This window comes from Sturnira hondurensis, unplaced genomic scaffold (genome assembly GCF_014824575.4).
Source record: "Sturnira hondurensis isolate 20B ecotype Veracruz unplaced genomic scaffold, ASM1482457v3 Scaffold0001872, whole genome shotgun sequence".
NCBI classification, from domain to species: domain Eukaryota; kingdom Metazoa; phylum Chordata; class Mammalia; order Chiroptera; family Phyllostomidae; genus Sturnira; species Sturnira hondurensis.
In genome coordinates, this window is record NW_028074503.1 from 3,879,216 (window position 1) to 3,896,946 (window position 17,731).

Sequence of the window (17,731 nt, forward strand, 5' to 3'; positions counted from 1 at the left end):
CACCCCTACCCCTTTCCTTTCTCCCTTGCCTATCCAGGCGCAGCCCAGGCCAACTTCCTTCCTCATTATGGACTCCTTCCTCGTTGACTTCATCATCTGGCCTTTGCTGCTCTATGTGTACCCTGTACATAGTCAGCCAGAGAATTAATCACTCAGCAATAGAAATTATTCTTTATGCATCTGTCTGCAGTATCAGACTACAGACTCCTTGAAGGCAGGGACTTGTGTCTATGCTGTCTTTCCCCCGACATTTATTGAGTGCTTTCTACCTGCCAGGCACTGCGAGGTAATAGATGCTAATGGTCTGGAGATGAATGAAATGTAGTTCTTGCCTGAAGGAAACTGATGACTTAGCAGGGGAGGAAGAGGAATAAACAAATTATAATTCAGGGTGATACTTTAACCAGTAGACACAGAAACTAGCCATAAAAGTTGCACAGGGAATGAGTAGTTCCTAATGTCCGCCTGAGAAGGGGTAGGGGTGCTCCAGGCACCCTGGTGCTCCAGGCATCCCTGGTCCTGTCCCTGAGCAGGTTCTAAAGAATGAAAGTCCATTTTCTTTTCTATGTCTCTGGCACCTGATATGGTAGCTTTGCCCAGCACATGGTGGGTGTATAATATATGAATTCAACAAAGGGTGATGCCATTTGGGAAAGAGAGGCATGATATAGAGCCCCAGGGAGCCCCCCAAGTAATGGGGATTGGAGAAGTGGGTCCCTTGGAGGTCTGTTGACTGGGGTAAACATAATAATGACGAGGTAGGTGGACTACAGTCACTAAAGCATCTGTTCTCCCTGCCAGAGTCGGTTAAGTGGGTCAGAAGAAAGGCAGGCCTGGGCTCACCTGCACTGTAGGGTGAGCCAGCCTTATCCAGCACAGGCAAACAGATAACATGCTGCAGCAGGAGCTCTTACCAGACACAGTCCCCATGGAAACAAATATAAATTTTTTCCAAGATTACACTGGTATAACTGGATATTTTCGTTTTCCAGACAACTCTTGCTCTTTCCCAGGAAGTTCCCACCCCATCCTGGCTCGTTATGGGGACAGAGTTTTCCCTCCCTTATTTACCAGCTGATTGAGGCTGACCCCAGTAGGGGAGGACAAGCGGTCTTCATTTTCTGCCCTCCTTTCTCTGACTTCCTCCACAGGCACAATCGTGACTGAATGATTTGTACTTGACCTATCAGAGGAGCCGTGTGGAAGGGCATGTGGAGTGTGGGGCTCTTAAACACAATTGGGAAGATGCGTGCTCACTGGCCCCACAGCTGCCCCACTGAGCTCAGAGTCCCACTGGGCTCTGGCTGTGCCTGGACGGCTTAGTCACAGTATTTGGGACTGGGAGGAGAGCGAGTCCTGGGGAAACTGCTCCGACAAGTTGAGCTTAGAAAGTAGTGAAAACAAGAATCTCTCTCCGTGTGTATGAACTTTGTTTTGCACATATTTCAGTTTATAATCTTTGACTTAGTCAAAACTTTGGCTCTGCTTATCTGGCTCAAATTAAGTTCATTAAAGCTCGTTACTATCAAACGTGCTTTTAAACACTGGCACCAAAGCTTGTGTGTTAGGCAAAGAATTAAAGACATGTTGAGTTAATTTAGTTTTTATTCTATAAAAATAGATGTTTACCATTCTGGGTTTGTTTTATTCACTGAATTCTGGGTTAGCGTGGATGGATTTTTATGTTTGTTTCCATTGCTAGCGTCCTTTTGCGTAACTCTTCACCTGAGATCTGGATTACTGCAATTCATTTTCCTGCCTCTAGTTCCTTCAACCCCACATCTTAGAAATTCCAAGCTGCTCCTGTGCTGGCTGGGCATCAGTGCCCGTAATCTGAGCACATCACCCCGTGCCCTTTCGTCCCCGTACCCGCTGTTTCACTTGTCCCTCGGTGCCTTCCTACACCCACTCCTGTCCTCGCCCCTGCAGTGCTGCCTTCCCTGAGTGGAGGTTCCACTCCCTGCCGTGGCCTGGAAAATACGGCATAAAAGGAGTTAATTTTCCATCTAAATTTCCAGTTAGGCATGGGGGTAGGAGGGAATAAAGTTTTCTACTAAAATCCTGCAATACCTACTTTGTACTTTCTGATTCATGTATGTATTTATTACATAGAAAACAATCCCATGACAAAAAATTTTTTTAAAAAACCAACTCACCCATAATCTCAACATTATTTGTTTTCCTTTTCTATGTAAGACCCAATGGCACATAAGTAAAGATAGACACTCAGGGGTGGGCAAAAGTAGTTTATAGTTGTATGTGAAATAATTTAGTCTTGTATTACTATAAACCTACTTTTGCCCAACTTTGTATATAGCCTTAAGTTACCAAGTTTTTTTAAAGTTATTTTTAAATTTTATTGTGGACATTTGTAGGCCTGGAATTATTTATGTCTTACAGTTCTTTTGTGTTCTTAAGCTGCCAAGAACAATAGCTGATTGATATTTTTAAAGTTTTGCAAGTTTTCTTTTTTTTAATTATCAGTAGCCAGTGTTTATTTCTCTGCAACTAGACCTCAATTGCTTTTGTGTTCTCAAGAACATGTCTCTTAGTTTGCTCTTTCTTTTTCTGTTGTTCTATTCAGTGTTGGCCTTTAGGATCGTAAGTGAGTCATCTTGTGAGTTTGTGGACACACTGTTAGCACACAGAGAACGTCCAAGGTGTTCTTAGACATTTCCCACAGTCCTCCTGTTTAGGAGGGGAAAGTCACCCAGCCTCCGGAAAGTAGGGTCCACATCTTGTTTCTTATTTGATGCCTGAAATGTAATATTTACACAGATATTTTTGTTAAATGGAACCGAATGAAAATAAATTGTTTCAAGCATGTATTACCTTTATAATTATAAAGTTATAAAGGTAGTTTCCTTTAAAAAAAATCTTGATAGACTAATTTATATGCTTATTCCTCTTACCTTATAGCATTCTGTTCAGGGGCCTTAGGCTACAGGATATTAATTATCCACAATTTGTGGGGTGGTTTTGAATTGTCCAGTAGGAGATAGGGCCATCATTTGTCAGAAAATTGGCACATTTAAGTAAAGTAACAGTTTGATTCCATGGTTAGGGGGCCCTCAAGACTTTCAGGTTCAATGATGTGCTTGGAGAACTCAGCCCATGGTCATGCCCATGGCTTTGATTCATTACGGCAAAGGCTACAAGGCAAAACCAGCAGGGGTAACGGTGAATGGGGTAAAGGCCAGGAAAGACTCTCCGGCAGAGCTGCACAGGCTGTGTCCATTCCCAGGCAACGCAACGTGTGCGGCAGCACGGGTGAAATGCCGCCAACCGAGGAAGCTTGTCAGAGGCTCGGGGCCCAGAGTTTTTGTGGATTGCCACCATGTAGGCACCCGCTGGCTTGCACGTGCCCAATCCCACACTCCCAGAAGGAAGGCAGGTGTTCTGCATAGAGCAGTGCCAAGTGTCTAAACAATGTGGGCACAGTGAGCGGCTCTTACCAGTTCTGGGACTGGTGGGAACCCTCCTCAACTCAAATTCCCGGGTACCAGCCACGGGCCAACAATGCAAGCAGGCCTTTCACAGGACAGCAGCAGGCCTGCTGAACTAACACTTCCACACATACCACACATCCTCAGGACACTTTCAGTTCAGTTTGGACCTTTGTAAGTCAGATTTCATGTACAAATAACTCTTTAAAAATAACTCTTCTTTTCCTGCTGTTCTGAAGGGTCTGGAAGGCTAGGGCAGTTCATGGTGTCTCCTGTTCATTCATTGGGATCACAGTTGGGGCCAGACTGGCAACAGTGCCAAGTGGATGAGCTCCATTCTGCAGTTAGGAGAGAACTGTTTTATAGAAAGTTCCCTGCGGACGACCTTCTACTCAAAGAACGTGTTGATGACACACTTGGATAAGCACAAATAAATGGACTCCCTCTTCGGCTCCTTATAGAAGGGGAAAATGTACAAGGAGGAGAGGCTGAGGCAGGACCTGAGGGCTTGTCTGAGAGGGGCCCTTGGGGCATGGGGTGAGGGAAAGCCCAGATCATGGCCCTGAAGTCGACTTTGTGACAATTCTCAAGAGGGCTTTGCAAAGAAAAGTTGCCCTCATGGAAGCAACTTTAAAAAGGACAGATTTTCACCCTCTGGTGTGAAGTAGCTTCTTTGCCATCTCTTTTCACTGGGCCCCTCTAGGCTGAGGCAGGGGGTAAGTACCACTGCCACAGACCAGATAAAGTCATCCTGAGGTATGGGTAAGCCACTCCCGGGCATTACATAGGGATGAGCTTTGGATCCTTTGCATTTCTGCATTTAATACTAATGACATTGTTGTTAATAAACTGGCCATTTGTTGTAATAAATTGTAATTCTTTCTGTTGCTTGTTTTATTTTGTTGGCAAGTCTCCATGCTTGGTGGTTGGGTATAATTTAGCAATGAACTAGACTTACAACTTGTTCTCGAGGAGGAATGGAACTCAGGTTAGACAAATGTAAGAGTTAAACAAAAGAGGCTCATCAGGAACGCACCCTGGTAATTCAGAGATGTGGGAGAAGTTCGTGTTTCACAGGTGCAGGAAAAGGTCAGATTCAAGTGATGCTTGCGTGCTTACAGCCATTCACTCATTCTTTCCCTGTACATCACATGCTGTGCCCTAGCTCATGTGGGAGGGGCTTGGGACAACAGTGAACAAAAAAATACTCGGTTCTTGCCAAGGGGCCCATCCAGTGTAGTAAAGGGAAACAGACAACATGTAAAGAATTTAAGCCCAAGGGAGAAAAACAAGGTGCAATGATAGATGATAAATTTTTTTTGTTTTTTTTTTAACAATTTTTCTTGAGCTTCAGGGTGTCCTTCAATATCCTTAATTAACATAGGTAAATTATTTTGAATGCTTATTTTTTCATGCTTTTCTCCCCTTCTCTTTGTAGCATATATCAAAGGTGGGTGGATCCTTAGGAAAGCCTGGAAGATTTACAACAAATGCTATCTGGACATCAACGCCCTCCAGGAACTGTATCAGAAGAAGCTTACTGAAGAGCCCTTGACCTCTGATGCTGCAAATGATAATCACATTGTGACCGAAGGGGTGTCCGAGGAGTCTCTGAACAGACTGAAGGGTGCTGTCAGCTTTGGATATGGCCTTTTCCACCTCTGCATATCCATGGTGCCCCCAAACCTGCTCAAAATCATCAACCTGCTGGGTTTTCCTGGAGACCGCCTGCAGGGCCTTTCTTCACTGATGTATGCGAGCGAAAGTAAGGACATGAAGGCCCCTTTAGCTACGTGAGTAGCTATATTGCAATGCTTTGGTAGATAATGTAGTGTTGAAAGTAAGGGAACAACAATCAAAACCTTTAAAGGCAACTTCAGGTAAAATGCTTGGTTGGTGGATGTAATGCCACGTGCAGTGTCTTTCACTGTGATGCCAAGGACTGTGTTTCTGGTGGAGTTTCCCAAAGCTGTCTTTAGGGAACTGGGCACTGCTTTTAAGCATCGTACCTGAGTCCTGTGTTCCAACAGGTACAATGGTCCTATTTTTCAGCCTTAAATGATTTGTGAGCAGGTTTTGTGACCTCAGCCATGGTCACTGAGACTCACAATTCTGACTTTTGGACTTAAAGGATACAAATCTGATAAGACTTTTCTGTGGTTCTGAAATTTTTTATTCTTATGTACTCATATTGGATAATTTTCCTTGGTAATTCTGGGTGGTCCATTGGTCTTTTATATGTGGCTTTGGCTATTTCGTGCCGTTCCACGAAATTGGGTCATAGTTTAGCTCACATGACAACTGTTTAAACATGCGAGTGTACTGTCCAGAGCAAGGGTCCACTCATTACTCCATCAGTTAAAATGTGATTTTTTCCAGTTTGCTAAGTATTTACCACTTGCAATTTGAGTCATTTTATCATATAGTATATGCACTTGGACATTATACTTGTCAAAATTTTTTCCAAAAAATGTTGATATCGCAGAGAACCCTTGTGAGCTGTTCCTACTCATGTCAGTGCGGAGGAATTTGTATGTTAACTCCTCTTAATCTGTGGTAGCCAGTAAAGAGATCATTAATTTTTCATTTCAAAAATATTTGTACCTCCTCAGACTCACACAAACAGTGGTCCTTTATTAATTTGACTAAATGGATTTGTAACTTGTGATGATTTGTGTTTCCATCTTAATATCATTTTCTGAGAAAGGAATGGGTTTAATTAAATCATATAAGTTGGCCTGATCTATGAAACAGAACCAAGTGTACGAATAGGCTAGAAATACACATTTACATAAAAATATTTATTGTGTTGGTTAAATGTTTTTTTCATTAAAGAAGATTCCAATGAATCTATCTCGTTTAGTTAGTTTAAATGGCATTTTCCTGGAAAGGGATGGATTTGAAGTGATGCAGTTTTAAGTAATTATTTGTTTTTTAAATTGAGCATCCTCAAAGGCCAGAGAAAGGGCCTTTTTTCCTGGTTCTTTCATTTATTTTAACCCAATTAAGTATCACTTTGCCTGTGGTTCCTGTATTTAAATTCAGATTCTGAGACGTACACCCTAACTTCTGTGAACACAGGAGAAGACCACATTTTTCTTTTGTACAAAGTAATGCTTTCCTGGGGGGGTGGGGGGCAGTAAATTCCTGGTGACCAGGTACTGTTTCTAATTTGTGTATCGATGAGTAATGTGTAGAGATTCATCTAGAAGCCTCAGAAGAGCTACATGCCTCTATCACCTTATTTTCTTCTCACCTGATGGAAGGGAGTATGCTGGTTTATATGTTGTGCTACAGTTGCAGTTCTCCAAATATTGATAAAATGACAATGGGAAATGACACTCTGATTTTACTTCAGAGACCGCATAGTAAGCTTTTGGAAGGCATGTGCGTTGGATGGACACACAGTGATTTTTTAAAATGGAAGCACTGTGAGAAGAGTCTTTTGTTCACCGTTTCTCTCCCTCTCCCTCCAGATTAGCTCTGCTCTGGTACCACACGGTAGTCCGCCCGTTTTTTGCCTTGGATGGCAGTGATAACACAGCAGGCCTGGATGAAGCGAAGGAAATTCTTCTCAAAAAAGAAGCTGCTTACCCAAATTCTTCCCTCTTTATGTTTTTCAAGGGACGCATACAGCGATTAGAGGTACTGTGCCTTCCCTGTTTTTTTAAAAATAAAGATTCTGTTGATCGCATGTATAATTCTCACTTGGGAACTGCGTCACAAGGAGCCCGAGGGTGGAGGAACAGTTTGTTCGTGTGCCTGTCCTTGTGTCATCGCTGTGAAAGCCTCCCAGGAACCCGGGACGTCAGTCAGTTGTCTTCTGTCCCCGAGATGTGGGCGAAGCAGGCTGAGATTCCAAGAGGGTAATGAGGCGAGATTGGTGTGCTCTAGGCTGAAGGCAGGGGAGTGTTAGCAGGTCTCTTAGTCGAAGAACACAACATACAATTTTTCTCTTTTAGGGTTACTAATGATCTGCTTCCAAATTTATGTTTTGGCTAAGAGTTGATCTATACACAAGTTACTGCTTTCAATGTCAAGGGCAGCATCAGCTTTGCAGTTGCAGTGGCTTTTTTTTTTTTTCGGTGCGCTTCCTTTGGCCAGGTACTGTGCCCAGACTGTCATACATGCCGTCCCATTCACTCCTCAGAACAACCGTATGGCGGAGATAGGAAATTGTCGTGACCATTTCTTAGACAAGAGGATGGGGGATCCCAGAGGGCTTCATGTGACTTCCTAGGCTCGCCCAGCAAGTGAGGGAGGCTAATTCCAGAAGCAGAACATGCCCTGACCTCGTGGGGGACAGCTTGCTCTACTTTTCCTTTGCACCTCTTTTTTTGTCTGCTTGCTTGAGGACATGAGGATTTGAACAAAAATGAAAATGTTCGTAAGAAACACTAAATTTTCGGACTGTAAGATGCACTGGACCATAAGATGCACCTAGGTTTTAGAGGAGGAAAATAGGAAAAAAAATTTTTGAAGCAAAAAAATGTGGTAAAATATTTAATAACATAAATAACATAGGCCACCAGTTAGGTAAGCTACATTTGGACTGTAAGACACACCCTCATTTTCCTCCCAATTTTTCAGGGGAAATGTGCGTCTTATAGTCCCAAAAATATGGTAAATCATACATGTGACAGAAGGCGGCTGTCTGCCCAGTGAAGCGCCCTTATCTCCCCAGCACTTGTAGTGAATCAGTGAGGTCTGCATGGCCTCTGTCCTCCAGGTAACCAGGCTGTCTGTGGAAGTCAGCCCCTGCAGACTCCACAGGTGCTTCTGAGGGTTTTTGCATGTGGAATGTTTTCATGAGCACAGGGATGTTCTGTTCAGTGTGTGTGTGTGTGTGCGTGTGTGCGCGCAATAGAGTGTATGTTATTTCCCCAATAATTTTTTTCCTTCATGAATTTCCTCCTTAAATCTGAGGACTCCTCACTTGCATGTATGGGAGTTGTGTTTCAGGGATTAGACTAGTAATTTATCATTGAAACACAGCATAGAAAGCTCACCAGGATGTGAATTATTTAAACCCATGTCCAGGTTATTTTTCTTCTTCTTATCTGGAAACTGGTTTTCTTTGCATTTAGGCTCATGAGCCTTCAATTATATTGCTCCCTTTTTTTTCCTTACTAAAGAGGCACATTTGCGTGCATCAAAGCACAATAGATAAGAACAGGAGCTTGCCACAAAGAAAGTAAGGGTTAATTTTTAGGAAATGGTCTATGCCCGCAGTCGCAGGTGAGCTAATGCCCAAAGACATGGCTTCCCGATGGCTTCCAGGGAGTGGGTTACATAGGGGAAAAATAATTTTTTAAATTTTGTTTATTGATTTTGGAAATAGAGGAAGAGTGGGGGAGAGAGAGAGAGAGAGAAACATCAATTTGTCCACTTTAGTTGTGCATTCATTGGTTGCTTTTTATATGTGCCCTGAGGATCAGACCTGCAACCTTGGTGTGGTGGGACAACGCTCTAACCTACTGAGCTACCTGGTCAGGGCTTGGAAAGTTATTAGTCGTAGTGACTGAGGGAGTTAGGGTCATGTCAGCACGTGGTCTCTACTGATTAATTGGTGCTAGGGTAGGAATGGTTGATCAGTGCATCTGGTCCTTATGTCAGCCATGAGGTCGCTTCATCACTTCCCTACTTTTCAGCCTGGAGCTGAAACACAACTGAGGCCTAAATATTATGTCTGGTTTAACTGAAACTCTGTCTTTGTGGTCATTAGACCCATGGTTTTTTCCTAAGATTATTTGATGCTGAGCAAAATAGGAACAGACTCATAGACAAAGAGAACAGACTGACAACTGTCAGAGGGGAGGGGGTTGGGGGGACTGGGTGAAAGAGGGATTAAGCTAAAAAATAAGACCCTCATAGATAGACGACAGCATTGTGATGACCAGAGTGAATCGAGGGTCATGGAAGAGGGTAAAGGGGCAATGAAGGGTGATGGAAGGAGGCTTGACCTTAGGGTGGTGAACATGATACAATATACAGATGATGTTTATTGAATTGTACACCTGAAACCTGTGTAATTTTATTAACTAATATCACCCAAATAAATTCAATAAAAATAAAACTTAAAAAATTATGTGATGCTGGTAGAACCTCCTTGTCCTGAGGGCTTGCTGCTTCAGGGAAGGAGGCAGGTGAGCCAGGGGGCTGGATGAGGCCAATTTGAATCAGAAGGAAAGAAAGGAGAAAGGCCATATTAAAGAAATACAATTTCTGTGCAATTACACTACCTTAAAAGCTTAAATTTGGTCAGTCTTTTGAGCAGTCTGGTTTGTGTGTTAGGATTCTTTCAAGGTCGAGGTTAAGGTCTTACATGTAGTAGGAAACGGTGTTCGGGCTGTTAAAGTTTCTGTACTCCCTTGGGTTTGTGTAGGAGGCAGTAACACTGTAAAAGGAAATTTTAAACTGACTCAGTCATCTCACTTCATTGGTCATTTCTGAAATGCAAGTTGGGTTCTGGGTGGTAACCATAGCTGTAGCCTTGGCTGATAGCCTTCGCGTCCTGCTCCTGGGCGCCAGAGGTAGCAGACCCTGTCCAGCAGAGTCCGCCTGTTGTGGCTGAAGATAAGAATCAATGCACAGTCGACAACAATCCTATGTGGAAAAAATGGAACAGGCACGACTGTTCTCTCAAGGGGAGAGTGCCTATGGGTGCTCAGCCCCTCCCTCAAGAGGGGAGCGCCCCGACCCTTGCCTAGACAGGCTTTTATTGTTTTCCGGGGGTCTTACATCAGAGAAAGATTTATTATCTATCACATAGAATATTATTGTCTACATTCTAGGTACAATCAAGGAAATAAAAATAACATGCAGAGGGGAATGCCAATGAGCTCATTAGCTCTGTCCTTGGGAGAACTCATGCAGGCCTTGGATATTACCTTGAAGATAGATAATACACATTTGTTGTTTTAGACCAGGGTGAGGGAGTTTTAGCAAGAGCAAGCCATAGCAATCTGTATGCATTTTCTAGGCCTGATTCCCATGGAAAAACTCGGTTTGAAGGTCTGGCTCCTGCCCACCACCTCGCTTCTGTAGGTTTTCCATACAGAGCTGAGTCGCATTGGCCAGTCCCAAACAAACCGGTCCCCTACAGTTGGGTACAGGGTGAGTGCTTTCCTAGATGTAAATTTCTTAAAGAGTGAGCATTACACATTTTGAAAAGCTCGGAATACCATGCTCGGTTCAGCTGACTGGGGTGAGAGCCCGGGCTCCGAGTGCTGTGCCACACGACAGGGGCGCCGTGTCCCCGTGGCCTGCGGTGGGGCTCCCTTTGCACCACTGATGGACGAATGCTCTGAATTGGGTTTTGAAGCTGGTAAATAGAAATGTAAAAGTCAGGATTTATATTTTGTTACACTTGCCATTTTGGTTAATTTTTTATTAAAAAAAATGCGTAACGTTTAGCTAAAGTAAATAAACTTTTCTCCCACAAACTTAATTTGGTTCAGTTTTGGTTTGTGCCACCACTGATTCCTATTAGGGACTGAGGGCTCTTGGCAAGCCAGTGGTCCCTCCATTGTTGTCGGGGGTCTAGCAGTGAGGATGCCACCGTGCTGTGTCAGAGGCTTAGAAATATGGTTGGGAGCTTCGCAGCCCATAGTATAGCTCTTTCCAGGCCTTCAGGCTCTTTTAGGGGAAGTAATTGTGGTCTCAGTGTTAGAACTCATTGTGAGTCGCTTGCTTACCCAGCTGACATTAGTTAAAAAAAAGACAAAAAGATCTACTACTGCTTGTTGAGTGAGGTGTAGCCTGAGGATTCGGTGAAACGTGAGGAGAGTTTCTGTTTGGTCCTCCCCAAAGCCCAGCGGGTGAAAGGATTTTCGGGCTGGCCTGGAATCCCACCGGCCCTGCCCTCCAGGGGCCCAGACCCCAGCATTCTGTCGGTGTTTCTAGGTCACCCTGTAGGAAGCTGTCAGGTGGTGACGTCNAGTGAGGATGCCACCGTGCTGTGTCAGAGGCTTAGAAATATGGTTGGGAGCTTCACAGCCCATAGTATAGCTCTTTCCAGGCCTTCAGGCTCTTTTAGGGGAAGTAATTGTGGTCTCAGTGTTAGAACTCATTCACTGTGAGTCGCTTGCTTACCCAGCTGACATTAGTTAAAAAAAAGACAAAAAGATCTACTACTGCTTGTTGAGTGAGGTGTAGCCTGAGGATTCGGTGAAACATGAGGAGAGTTTCTGTTTGGTCCTCCCCAAAGCCCAGCGGGTGAAAGGATTTTCGGGCTGGCCTGGAATCCCACCGGCCCTGCCCTCCAGGGGCCCAGACCCCAGCATTCTGTCGGTGTTTCTAGGTCACCCTGTAGGAAGCTGTCAGGTGGTGACATCCTTCATTCCTGAGGAGGGCCTTGCCCCCAAAAGGCTGTGCTGTGGCTCTTGTCAAAAGCTTTGTAAGGCCTGTAAGGTCCCAGCTCAGTTTATGTTAACACACACGGCTCAGTCCCTGAATTCACTTGCAAAGAATCTTTATCTTCTCGGGGAGCATTTAGGTTAGAAATGGGGCCCCTTGAGATCTTTTTATCTGCAAACATGGAACACAGCCCGAGGGCTTGGATTTAGACAGGTGCATCATGGGACACTTAGTGTCTTCGGGGACCGAGAATCTGCAGAATTGTTGGAACAGCTGCTTTTGTGTAAGCTGGCTGTCACACGGGGTGGCATGCTCCGTATGCTGGTTAGTTTACATTTTCCTGTGCTCGTTGCCTTCAAATTATGTGTGCGTTCTCTTCTGATATCACAAACAACGTTTTACATTCTTTGGGGCAATTGGTAGTCTGTATGGGAAGATGGTGTTTAATGTGTCCACCAATCCTGCTGCTCCCGTAGTCCTTAATGTAGTGGCTTCATTCTCTTCTGTCATTGTGGCCTCACTTGACGTAGCAGTGAAGTCCAACACCTTTGGGGCCCCTCTGTGTCGCAGGAGGGCAAGAGCCTCTGCTCTTTGGGACTGCAGCCGTAAACACGTGTCAGCCAGCCTGCAGAAAGAATGCTTTCTTTTCTGCCTTTGCTTCTCTCCACTGCGCGTCTGCACGCTCCACCTGCAATCTTCTCCATCCTCCTGTACTGTCCTCGCTGCCTGTTGTGCTGCCCCTCCTGTCTGTGTTGACTTGCCCCTTGTGACTGTCGATTGCTGGGAGGAATACATTGGTTCACACGGCACTTAGCATGCTGTGAGTGATGTCTAAGCAGTGGTGGGGGGGTGATTATTCTGAGGGCTTACGCCTGGGCAGTAGGGTCATTGCATTTTTTTCTCTTTTTCTCTTCTCAGGAGAAAGAACTTGTGTTGAGAGCTTTCAGCAAAACTAGGCCTGTCTGTGATTAGAAAAACTGGGTGTCCATGTACTATAGGGGCTAAGGTACTATATATAGTTAACATATTGTATTTACTTTCTCCTAAATTTCCAGAATGGAAACAGCTTTTAGGATGTTAATCATGGCTTATATAGTAATCTGAATTTTAAAATGTGAATTGATAGTTTTGATTTTTTGTATTTTTTATTAATTTTCTTTTGGGTAAGCCTATGGTAGTGAGAAGTCCACTAATAGGCAAGTGATTTTTTTCTTCATTGTTTTAAAAGTATTAGGGATGAATCTAAAAGTGTTAGGAACAAATCTGTATTTTAATAAACTATTTATATTTCTCTCTAAACAATACAGATTTACACCTCTCCCCTCTCCTTCAATTTTAACAATCTGCTTAGTATGTAATATACATAATTTTGTACAGTTTATATAGTATAGTTATTTAGTAATAAAACGAATTTTTAACATTAGTCTATTCATCTATTATACATGCTCAAATATTTGTGCATTTGATAATGCACAAATTTGATAAACATATTCTAATGAAATTATTAGGTAAGCATTCTGAGGACTCTTATTTTTTCTGTATTTTACTGATTATGCTATTACAGTTTTCCCAATTATTTTCTCCCCTTTATTCCACTCTGCCCTGCACACCCCCACCCTCCTGCATTCCCACCCCTAGTTCACATCCATGGGTCGTACATACAAGTTCTTTGGCTTCTCCATTTCTTATACTGTTCCTAACCTCCCCCTGTCTGTTTTGTGCCTGCCATTTGTGCTTCTTGTTCCCTGTACCTTTTCCCCCCATTCTCCTTCCCTTCCCTCTGAAAACCCTCCGTGTGATCTTCATTTCTGTGATTCTGTTCCTGTTCTAGTTATTTGTTTGGTTTTCGTTTTTGTTTTTTAGGTTCTGTTGTTGATAGTTGTGAGTTTGTTGTCATTTCACTTTTTATATTTTTGATCTTCTTTTTCCTAGATAGGTCCCTTTAACATGTCATATAATAAGGGCTTGTTGATGAAGCAGCGTGATGAACTGCTTTAACTTGACGTTCTGTGCGAAACGCTTTATCTGCCCTTCCATTCTAAATGATAGCTTATCCTTGGGTGTTATCCTCCTTTTGGTTGTGTGAGGAAACTAAGCATTTCTGCCTAAGCCTCCATCTTGGCTGGAATTCAGCACTCTTCTTTTGAAACTGTCTTCTGAGCTTGGACCCATATTTTTGAACATCCTACATGCTGGCATTTTAAACCTTGGGTTTGGTTTTGGGGAGCATAATTCTGGGTCTAGCACAAGACTGGCCCTCGGTATATGTCGAATGACTAGATGAGTCTAGCTAGTAGCCGGAAATCTGTTGACCAATGCGAGTGACAGCATTTCTTTGTTAAGAGAGGAGGTGGGTCATCAGGGATGGTATTCTTCTTGTGCGGCACCTACACCGTCTCCTAAAGCCCATTCTGAGGACAGTACAAAAATGTCTTGACAATGAGAATAAGAGGACAGCCTCCGAAGGAGGGGACAGAATCAGATATTTAAATTCTGGTGTGCTGGCTGAACAAGTGTGAGTCTAAAGAGATTAATTAAATGCATTTAAATGAGTTGAAAGGCAGTTGGATTTAAATGATATCTGTGCTCCTTGCTGGGAGCAGAGAAGACCTGAGCCCCTGAACTCTGCAGGCTCACCTGGCAGGCACTGGACTGTGGCTGCCTCCCAGAACTGCAGCAACTGTGGCACCACTTCCTGAGGACAGAATGGACGTTTGCCCAAGGCCCCAAGGTGAGGAGGAAGGCCTTTAGAGAGGTGATCATGAACTCTACCTTTTATGTGTGTGTGTGCCTTTATCGCGAGGTCTGTGTCTTGTTGAAGCTGCCTTCCTCCTCCTTTCTAAGAAGCAACCTTGCCACGGAGCCTGCTCCCCTGCTTTGCACCCCGGCCCCTTCCTGCTGACAAAGGTGTGTGGTATAGTCTGTGGTTTCCCTCCTCCGTGAGCAGTGTCTGCAGGGACCCCTTTGACAGCCGACGTTCACGTCACCTTATTTAGTTCCCATTGCCTTCCCAGACAGTAGGGTTTTTGCCCTGTTTTCTGTACCGAGGAAGGGTGTTCACACTCTGCTCCAGCGGGTGTTGTCCTGTCTCTGGAACTCATTTCTGCCTTTACTGTCAGCATCTTCAGTTGTCTGAGGTGCCTTTTAACAACTGACTGTAGTGCTTTCTCTTCAGAGTTTTTTAACGATAAAATTACATTTTTCGTGGGTGTAAACAAGCCCCAGAATAAGCGGGAGGTGTGTGTTACTTTTCAGCCTGTGAGCTCACACGATTGTGGCAGGAACAGAAAAGTGGAGGTTGGTACCTCCGGTGATGAGTCTACCAGGTAGTGAGAAGTGACAGGAGGGCCTGGGGGGCTGTGGAGCAGGGGGCCGGGCAGAAGTGCCGGACCCGAGCAGGGCAGGGCCTGTGCTCCCCGACTCCGGGGCACCTGACTGCCATCAGAGCGGTTTGGTAGCAGCGTTTCTTTGCATCTGTGGACAAGCAAGCCTGCCTCTTGTATTAGAACAGCACACTTGGCCAGCATGATGTAATGTTGTTATTTATAGGATCAGGGAAAAGGCAAAGCAGGAAGAGAAATAACTCCCTGAAGTTCTTCTGTTAATTGTCGTCTCCCTGCATCCTACATGGCTGTTGCCATTTATTCTTTGAACTACACAAGATGAGAGACTGATTTATTCTGGTGGAGGTGAGATGGACGTTATTTCTCTCTCTATTTCCCAGATAGAGAAATTCCTATCACGTGGTTTAATGACTCTGTTCACTGAAACGAGATGATAGTAAAATTGCTAAGAAGTTAAATACTTCTACTATTACTAGATTTAAACACTATCTTTACAGGCTGTTGGGTTGAAAAGCAAGTAGAAGGGTAATATTGATTCATGCCCCTGAGCTCACGGAGCTCTCCCGCACCTGTATTAGCCCCAGTCCAAAGGGTGGGATTAAACGCAGACTCTGGTTAGGAGTCCTCGCTAGCAGTATTGCTAGACGGTCCCGCTGCTCAGCAGCACTAATGCTGAGTCCCATGTAAGTTGGTGGCTGTCACACGCCCTTCTGTGTGCTAGAGGTGACAAGGAGGGCCTCTCATTTTAAAACACATATGTAATAGTTTATTTTAAGACATCAAGTTTATAAAAGTAAGCCAGTGATAATTCTGTTTTACTTTAAATTATTTTGTGATCTTCAGTATACACATGAGACTTTATTCAGTTTTTTAACAAATCTAATGTTTACATTTTGACAGTTTTTGTAAGTGACTGCTAGGAAGACTATTTGGATTTCCATTGTGTTACTAATTTAGTATTGCCCTGCTGGGAGATTGTTGTTGGGAGAATGGACTGTTGCTTTTTCCAAGGCACTTTGCACTGTTTCACCATGATAGCAATTACTGCAATACCTGTCTTAGCCTGGTTTCTCTGAGCTTTTTCCTTGGGTTCTAGCTTTAGTGGAGTCCTTAGTAAGGTCAAAGAGTAAAGAGCTCTGTAGCCCTTTCTGAGTGAGGAGAGGTTATACTGAAGAAGTAGTGGTCCAGGGTATGGTCCTCTGTGAGTTCGTGCCCGGGGTCAGCAGTTTTCTGCTGCATCGCTCTTGTCCTTGTTTTTATTTTCACAGTGATGAAAATGGAAGCAGTTTAAAGATAGTTCTTAAAGTGTTACCAATAAGACAGTTCATGTTCATGTATCAGAAGACTCAGTATTGTTAAGATGGCAGTATACTGGCTGGTGTAGCTCAGTGAATAGAGCGCGGGCCGGTGAACTAGACAATCGCGGTTCGATTCCCAGTCAGGGCACATTCCTGGGTTGCAGGCCAGTTCCCCGCAGGGGCCAGTTCCCAGCAGGGGATGCACAAGAAGCAACCATACATTGATGTTTCTCTTCTTCTCTCCTCCCTTCCCCTCTAAAGATAAATAAATAAATTATTTTTTTTTAAAAAGATGACAATATAACTTAATTGAGCTACAGATTCAATGGGTAAAGAATAGTCTTTTCCACAAATAGTGCTCGGACAAGTGAGTATCCCATGAAAAGAATGAAGTTGGACCCACTTCCTCATGCCATACACAAGAATTAATGCAAAATGGATCATAGACCTAAATACGAGAGCTAAAACTATAAAACTCTTGGGTTGGACAGTGGGTTCTCAGACACATCAAAAGCACAACAACAACGTAAATGGAACTACAGTACGTCAAATTGAGAAACTTTTGTGTTGCAATGAGTGCTGTCAAGAAACTGAAAAGACCGCACACAGAATGGGAGAAAATATTTGCAAGTTGTAGATCTGATAAGGGACTTATATCCAGAATATGAAGAGAACTCTAACAATGCAATCATTAAAGGACAAATAACCCAATTAAAAGAATAGACAAAGGATATGAAGAGACATTTCTTCAAAGAAGATATGCAAGTGACCAGTAAGCACGTGAACATACGCTCAACGTGGCAAGTCATGAAGAAATAGAAATCAAACCAAGCAAGATGCTATTTCACCTTCACCAGCCTAGCTACTATAAAAAAGGGAGACAGGCCCTGGCCATTGTGGGTCAGTTGGTTGGGCGTTGTCCTACAGACCTCTAAAGGTCACAGGTTCAATTCCAGGTCGGGGCACATAGCCTGGGTTGCGGGTTCCCAGCCAGAGTGAGTGCAGGAGGCAACCGATATTGATGTTTCTCTGTCACACTGACGTTTTTCTCCTCCTTTTGCTCCCTCCCTTTCCCTCTCTAGAATCAGTTAAAAAAATTTTTTTAAAGCCAGTAACAAGTGTAGACATGCATGTGGAGAAGTGGAATCCTTCATTGCTGGGGTGGGTGGAAAGGAGTGCAGCCCTTCGGGAAGCAGTGTGACAGTTCCTCAGGTCCTTACACCTCGGTGTACCGTGTGGCCCAGCAGTTCCACTGTTACGTGTGCTGAGTTTTATTTGCTAATAA

General features: G+C 43.8%; 1 protein-coding gene across 1 annotated transcript in view; it reads left to right on the forward strand.

The window, feature by feature from the left end:
- Positions 1-17,731, forward strand: part of TTC39C (tetratricopeptide repeat domain 39C) — a 94,651-nt gene that overhangs the window by 53,687 nt on the left and 23,233 nt on the right. The window contains exons 5-6 of the mRNA XM_037032121.1: positions 4,885-5,239; positions 6,923-7,091. Coding sequence (XP_036888016.1) covers positions 4,885-5,239; positions 6,923-7,091 — 524 coding nt within the window. The remainder of the gene's footprint in view (positions 1-4,884; positions 5,240-6,922; positions 7,092-17,731) is intronic.